The sequence below is a fragment of the Helianthus annuus genome, chromosome 1 (assembly GCF_002127325.2).
Source record: "Helianthus annuus cultivar XRQ/B chromosome 1, HanXRQr2.0-SUNRISE, whole genome shotgun sequence".
Taxonomy (NCBI): domain Eukaryota; kingdom Viridiplantae; phylum Streptophyta; class Magnoliopsida; order Asterales; family Asteraceae; genus Helianthus; species Helianthus annuus.
In genome coordinates this window covers 135,316,103-135,324,325 of record NC_035433.2, presented here as the reverse complement: position 1 = coordinate 135,324,325, position 8,223 = coordinate 135,316,103, and the positions used below count along the sequence as shown (strand labels likewise).

Below are 8,223 nucleotides of genomic sequence, written 5' to 3'. Positions count from 1 at the left end.
TCTTCCACACTCATCACACCGATCGCCATACGGATGGATCACTATAAACCACCTCAAAACCTCTCGTAAGTGCTTCCGCAAGAGTTAACAAGATCCGGTTAAGCTCAGCACCAACACTTTTCAACAAAGGAACCGTCACACCATTCCTACAATGTATCATCTTCCATATCGGATCAATCGGGACCTCCGCGATTATAAAAAATGAATCCGTAAGATCCACACCACCCACATCACAATAAAACCGACTCTGCTGTTGAACCAACACGGGTGATGAGCTACACCCATAGAATATTGTACGATCAACATTCTGACCATTATCCGAATAAAAAATGTTTGGATCAAGAGAAGAATTCAGAAACTTAGTAGGACATGTATTGTTCCATAAGTCTGATCTGGCTAGAACCAGGCTGGTTCCGGTCAAGTTGACTTCAAGAACCCTGTATACAACTGAATTAATTGTTAACTCTGGGTAACTGTTTTTAACACAGCTGAGGTGGAAGTCCGGTGGCCCACAGTGGTCCTGCTGGTTACCGCCAGTGAAAGAGTAGCTTAGGTTGTGGATATTGCCGTATGACCACCCCCTCCCTTTCCCCCATTTCTCTCTCTCTCTAAAATCAAAGTCACTGACACCATGGCACCCTCATCGGCACCATCTATAACAAAAAGTCATAGACGTACCCTTTGTGTGTACCATGTGCTTGCTTGCTTGTACCGTGATGACGATCAAGACTTGTTAGGGCTCGAAGCCTCCGGCGATCTTGTTAAGCGACGGTGACTGAGGTGGGTGCACACTTTTTTTTTCCGGCGATAGCACCGGCTTTGGTGGGTGCACACTTTTTTTTCCGGCGGGGAAAGGTAGTGTGGATAACAAACCCACATGATCTTTGGCTTCAATTCAGTTTTCAAGTGATTTGATTGAACTATGAGGATGATGACAGTGACGATTTTTGGCGATTTCCGGTGAGTTTTGTAGATCGGAGTGAAGTTTTGGATCCATTTTGTTCCTGATTTGCGCAACACTAATCGACTGTTAATGAGGTTTCTAGAGATTTAGTTGAATGATGTTAGAATAATGTGTAGAAATTGAAAATCCTAGAAATAGAGATATGAAGTTGCGTGATGGATGTAGATCGGAGATGTGTGTGTGTTTATACAGTCTGATGCGTTGTGGGGATTGTTTTAAAGAAGGAGAAGATGGTTTTTATAGGGATTGTTATAAAGAAGAGAGGGATATAACACATCAGCGCCACCTAATCATGTACACATCAGCAAACATGTGCCACGTTGGACAAAAAACTAACCAATTTAGTGCAGATTTAACTGGGTGGTGCCAGTGCAAACAAAAAGTCAAGTTGGGGGTGCCAGGTGTCAAAGTGTTAATTGCGGGTGGCAACGGCCAAAGGCCGATAGTTGAAGGTGATAAAATCCAATAACCCGATTTTTATTGGTCTTGAACTATTGTTTTTTTGGAAGGGAGTAGAATGATAGCACTTTGAGCATACTCGGGCGAAATGTTGAAGTACTCTTTGTTTCTTACTTTTTTAAAAGTTGGTTTTTCAACGTGTTATATGGGGGTGTTTGGGTTTCCTTTTAGCTTGTGACTTTTTTAAAAGTCCTTTTTAAGAGTGAGAAGTCATAATTTGTTACTTCTCAATTTCTCCTTTTTGAAGGCATTTGAAGGCATAAAAGGACTTCTCAGAAAGTGTTTGGGGTTTCTTTTAACCATAAAAGAACTTCTCTTGGAATTCCTTTTAACTTCTAAGAAGTTAATAAGTCAAAAAGAGCTCCAAAATAAGTTAATCCAAACACCCACATGAGGGATGCTTTTTAACTTTTTTTTTTTTTCTACGACAGAGTAACAACATGATGAACATTTTTGTGAAATAAACTTTTTTTTTATTTAATAAGGTTCTTATTGACCACATGATGATACGTATTTTTATTATATGGTTTTGATTTGTTATATTATCTTTACCCGTTGTGGCACTTGACGGCCTCGGTTCAGAAATTAGTTTTTTTAAAGGACCAAATAAACTTTGCATTTATTTATATAATATAATCTTTTTGTATGTTTAGGATATATAATAATATTTGAGTTATGTTTACCTATTTTAATAAAATTTAAAAACGTGTATATATAATTTTATGTATGTTAAGATGACCTATAATTTTATACTTAGAGCTAGGCATGTTAGCTAAATTTCAACAACTGCATATCAGGAAAAACTTATTGAATCAAAAGTTTGTGATTTCTACATTTTCCATTGTGATTTTTTTAATCTTCTTGTTATTATTGTGCACTTTTTTATAAGCATGAATATTTGTTTTATAACTGTCCATACCGACCAAGTGGTGCACGCTTCCAACCCAAGTATCGAAAAGAATTCCCAAGAATAATAAGACACTTTTATCTTTCTAATTCTTTGATTGCAAGCAAAACGAGATTCTAACATTTCAAACAATCAAGAGCTCTTATTTAAAATATAATCTTAGTTAATCAAGAGCTCTTATTTAAAATATAATCTTTTATACAAAGTTTCTACGTAGGAGTTTGTAAAGGAAAAAAAAAAATTCAAATTCAATCCAGGTTTCAATATAGTGTAACATGGCTCAACTTTGTACGGTACAAGTGAACATCTAACAATTTCCTATATATACACTTTTAGGGGAATAGTGCCAGACAGTTATATATACATTTACCAAGTTAGAGGAATAGTGTCAGGCAGCTGTCTTGCACTCTCTCATTGGACCAACACGTTTATTGTTTTATATCCATTTTAAAATTATGTTTTACCCCCAGCTCAAAATAAAATTACGCTTTTTGTCCCTATCTCAAAATTACGATCTTGCACTCAATTCAAAATTACGACTTTACCTGGCGCTCTCCCATTGGACCAACCAGTTTATTATTTTATATCCATTCTAAAATCACGTTTTTGTCCCTCTTTAAAATTACTGTTTTGTCCCAGCTCAAAATAAAATTACGCTTTTTTCCCCAACTCAAAATTACGGTTTTTCCCTCCATTCAAAATAAAATTGTGGTTTTGCCCTCAGCTCAGAATTACCTTTTCGCTCCCAGTTCAAAATAAAATTTTGTTTTTGCCCACAGCTAAAAATTACGATTTTGCCCTCTGTTCAAAAATGTAATTTTTCCCCGTTTAAAAAATTGTGATTTCACTCTCATTTCAAAATTACGATTTTGCCCTCGGTTCAAAATAAAATTGTGCTTTTGCCGCCAGCTTAAAATTACGCTTGCGCCCTTAGTTCAAATTTATATTACGTTGTTACCCCAACTTAAAAATTACGAATTTGCCCTATGAAAATTTACAATTTTGCCCCTGGTTCAAATTTACAGTACTGTCATTACTTTAGCTTTTGGCAAATTACGATTTTACCCCAGTCAAAAAATACAACCTTCCCTCAGTTAAAAATTACAATATTGCCATTGTTTTCGTTTTTTTATCAAAACTATAAAAGTGTTTTGTTTTAATTGATTGACTCGATTTAATTGTTTTTCGTATCAGTGAGCTAACTAACACTCGCTCATTATTCGGCTATCGCCCAGCAACGCGGGCGGAGCATCAACTAATGAATAAACAAAAGAGTAGATTCGATAAATAGTCAATGTGTTTAGTCAAAGGTAACACCTTGGTAGTCTAGTGTTAAAAGGTTTTTTTTTTTTATATGGATTTGTCATTTTCTAACATCTTTAACGTCTAATACTAACTTTTGTAAAAATTAGGTTATTACTTTTACAAATTACTGAAGTATTCAGTTAGTTATAGTGATAAGGCTATGGATTGTGGGATACCAGGACACATCTGCGTCACGTCAAATCCACGTCAGCTAGGGGGATTTATCACGTCCTTCCTTAACTTGCTGGGTGTGAGATAATGCACCCTATTTAAAAAATAAGATTTTATTGGATGAAATGCATGTGGGCCCCACCTGAACACAGCTTCTTCCTCGTTACCATGGTGGCGGACAACCCATGGCGCCCCGGTTTAAGTTGCAGGGTGTGGGTGGTGGCGCGGGGGGGGGGGGGGAGGGTGGGTTGGTACCGGAGGTGAGGTGGCAAGATGAAGCATTCAGTTAGTTATAGTGATAAGAGTCGGGAGAAAGGGAAGAAGAGAAAACAATGATAGGTGAGATGTGAGAGTCTTTGCAATAATTGAGAAGCCAAACGAAATCTTATGTGTATAACAAAGAGGAACAAAGGCATATCACTGAATTTTTTTAGTCGATGCTAATGCGTACCAATAAACTTTTTTTAGTTGTCACAATTTTTCGATATTTGGGTTTCTTTTAAAAATAATTTTTATTGAGTCATATCACTGAATTTTTTTACTTATCTATATGTCTGTAAATAAACCGAACGAACATGAACAAAAACATGTTTGTGTTCGTTCAGTTATTTAACTATAATCAAATACGAACACGAAAATAGAATTTAACACATTCTTTTTGTTCATGTTCGTCTAAGAAAAAAATTGGCATGCTCGTGTTCACTTATGTTCGTTCCTTTAAATCCTAACCGAACAGTTTACGAACATTAACAAACAAATTTAGACAAACATAACTTAACAAACAATAAACAACACAAATGAAAATAATTGAAGAAACATAAATGAAGACAACGAACATAATTTACTAAACATAAATGAACATAAATTATATGTTGTCTACATTAGTGATTAATTACAATAAATTTCACTGGAAAAAAAAAAACATTTTATTACTACCAAACCCAATTACCAATTAATTATATCTACAAAAGCAGTTAGAAAGTTTCTTTTATGATTAATATTTATACAAAAGCAGTTAGAAAGTTTCTTTTAGAGTAAATTATGTTTTTGGCCCCTGTGGTTATGTCATTTTTACTATATTAGCCCAAAATAAGAATTTTTAACGTATCTGCCCCCATGGTCCCTATATCTAACCATTTTGGCCCCTAATTTTAACCAAACCCCAACTCTGGTTAACTTCTTGGTCACATGGGTTGCACATGATGGGTAAAATTGTAATTTCCCCTCCCCTTTTATGACTTTATAATTAAAACCCAAATCTTGAACAAATCATCATCATCTGCATCTCTTTTATTACTTTACAAAAAGCAGTCTAAACTGATGATAAATAACTCGAAAACACACACAGTAGAAAGAAATTTCTAGAGAGAGAAACACACACACATACAAACATATACGTATAAACATCGATATATAGATATAGAGCTCCATTTCAAACTTCAATGGCGGATACTGAGCTCCATTTGAGTCAACATCAGCGGCGAGAAGCCGATTTTGACGAGTTTGAGTGCGACGGTGTCGGAAAAAGAACCATCTTTGTCTGCTCTGAAATTAGGGTTTTGAGTGAACCACCACTCATCCCCCTCCATTGCGTCAACATCAGCGGCGAGACCGGTGGCGATGGTGTTGTTTAAGGGCTGGGTAGTGGTGCCTATGGCCGGAACTCGAACCACCACTCATCCCCTCCATTGCAGTAGATCCGTAAAGAAATGACAGTCAGAACTCGATTAGTCATCCCCCTCCATTGTAGCAGATCTGAATGTGTTATATCAAAGATTTGGGATGTGATGTCAAGGTTTTGGTGGAGATTTGGGCGGAGATCTAGATCTAGTGATGGAGGGATTTTTTGTTCTTGGAGTGTTAGTTATAATTGTAAGGTGTTTAATTTCTTCGATTGTTGCTGAGTTGATGACTTGCATTGCTTTTTAATGGCGTTTCTTGATCAGTCTAGTGATTGTGATCCAGATTAGATGTTTAGTTATTTTAATTGTTTCTGAATCGATGGCTATTAATTGCATTTTGATGATATTTCTTGATTTCATGATCGGACTATTGATAATGTTCCAGATTAGTTGGTTGATTACTTCAATTGATGACTTTGAATAGCTTTTGATTGCATTTCTTGAATTCTTGATGAGGCTAGTGATTATGGTCCAGATTTGTCGTTTAAATACTTCAAAAGTTGCTGAATCGGTAACTTTCAATTGCAGTTCTAGGTTTGAAGATCTGAAAGTGGGTTTGAAGATCTGGGTTTGAAGTTCTGGGTTTGAAAGTGGTTTGAAGATCTAATGTGCAGATGATAATTATTGTTTCTAAAGAGGATGGGAAATTACAGTTTTACCCATCATGTGCAACCCATGTGACCAAGAAGTTAACCAGAGTTGGGGTTTGGTTAGAATTAGGGGCCAAAATGGTTAGATATAGGGACCATGGGGGCAGATACGTTAAAAATTCTTATTTTGGGCTAATATAGTAACACTGACATAACCACAGGGGTCAAAAACGTAATTTACTCTTTCTTTTATGCTTAATATTTATACAAATATAACTACTAATGTATTTAAATGAAAATGAACATAAACAAACGAACTTAAAGAAATGTAAATAAATGAATATAAATAGACGATCACAAACATGAACAAAAAATTGTGTTCATGTTCGTTCGTTTATTAAATAAACGAACATAAACAAACTTACTGCCGAACAAAATCACGAATAGTTTATAAACGTTCAGTTTGTTTATAGACCTACCCATCCATGATTATCATATATGTTTTGTTAATTATAAAAATACCTTTCATTTATTATCAGACCCATTTAGAGTCAACACATCAATTTCCAATTTTTCTTCTTCTCTTGCAGCTTGCTACACATTAAAAAAATAAAATACAAATGTAAATGCATAAACTACAAAAGTATAAGTAGATTATAAATGTAATAAAAGCTTACTTTCAATGTTTTTAAGGTTGTTTTTGAGCTCGCCTTTAACCAATCACTTTCACAAACAAGAAGTTCCACCATATCCTTTGAAAGAGAGCTCCGATAGTCATCCAATATACGCCCCCCCAGCACTAAAGGCTGATTCGGAAGCCACGGTAGTGATCGGGATGCCAAAAATTTCTTTCGCCATCTTACTCAAAACCGGAAACTTGCTACAATGTTGATTCCACCTCTTCAAGACATCAAATTTTGGATCCATCAATTTTAGGTTCGGCTCATCCAAATACTCATCAAGTTCATATTTTCTTTCAATCGAAATGGTTCTTGAATTGAGGCAAGCAAAAAAATCATTCGTGTGTGAAGTTGATTCATTATAAGATATTTTTGAGCTATTCATGGCAGTCTCAGATGTCTTATATGCATTACAATACTTGTCAAAAAGTGATTTTAACTTACTTTTCACACCTTGAACCATGATCGTACATTCATCAACTGTGGGGGACCGCACAAAGTTGGAATCTCTCAACGCATAACCTAAAAAAACTTTTTTATGGTGAATAGCCGATTCAAGCATATGGTGCGTTGAGTTCCACCTAGTTTTTACATCGGTACATGAAGACCGATTAGTGGATGTGCCAATTGTTATTGCTATTTCACCAAATTTCAATAAACGACCTGAAGACTTCCTCAAATATTTGACATCTTCTCTAATTTTTACAAGACTTGATTCGATAGTTCCTAAACCATCTTGCACTACCAAGTTTAAGATGTGAGCACAACATCTTATATGAAAAAACAAACCATCAAAGTGTAACTTCCCCTTTCCCTTAAAATTACTCATCAAAATGTTGGTTGCCCTATCATTATTCGATGCATTGTCTAAAGTGATGGTACTTATTTTGTCTTGGATACCCCATTTTATAAGACACTCTATGATACCATCGGATATAACCTCACGACTATGGGGTGGTGCAAGCTCATTAAAACCTATAATGCATTTTTGCAATTTCCAATCACAATCAATAAAGTGAGCCGTTAAACACATGTAACTAATCGTTTGGTTAGATGTCCAACAGTCACTAGTGAGGGATACCATCTCAGCCTTTTTCAAAGTTTTCTTTATCCTCTATTTTTCTACATCTACAACTTTTATGCAATCTCGAGTGATTGTAGACCTACAAACAGAAATTATGTTACCAAACAGAATCAGAATGTTAACAAACTAATTAACATACTATAACAACATACTGTACTATTTAACATTTAACGATTAATTAACATAAAAACATACTATAACAAACATACAGAAGTTTAAAAAACAGAGCAGGTCCAACAGGATACTAATTATGTTAACAAACAGAAGCAGATTAGACCTGTGGAACTGGCAGGCTAGCAGCAAGTCCGACGAATGAAGACTGGAGCGATGATTATTGATTGTCCGACGATCTGTTGCAGAATGAAGACTGGAGCGGCGATA

At 35.5% G+C, this 8,223-nt stretch overlaps 1 protein-coding gene across 1 annotated transcript; it reads right to left on the bottom strand.

The window, feature by feature from the left end:
* Positions 1–6,852: 6,852 nt before the first annotated feature.
* LOC110932051 (zinc finger BED domain-containing protein RICESLEEPER 2-like) lies at positions 6,853–7,842 on the bottom strand. Its single transcript, XM_022175413.1, has one exon. The coding sequence runs from the start codon at positions 7,840–7,842 to the stop codon at positions 6,853–6,855; it is 990 nt and encodes a 329-aa protein (XP_022031105.1).
* Between the last annotated feature and the right edge of the window lie 381 nt (positions 7,843–8,223).

Bases quoted from the DNA above. Each gene is read 5' to 3' on its own strand.
- LOC110932051 (XM_022175413.1), bottom strand. From the start codon at position 7,842: ATGGTATCCCTCACTAGTGACTGTTGGACATCTAACCAAACGATTAGT.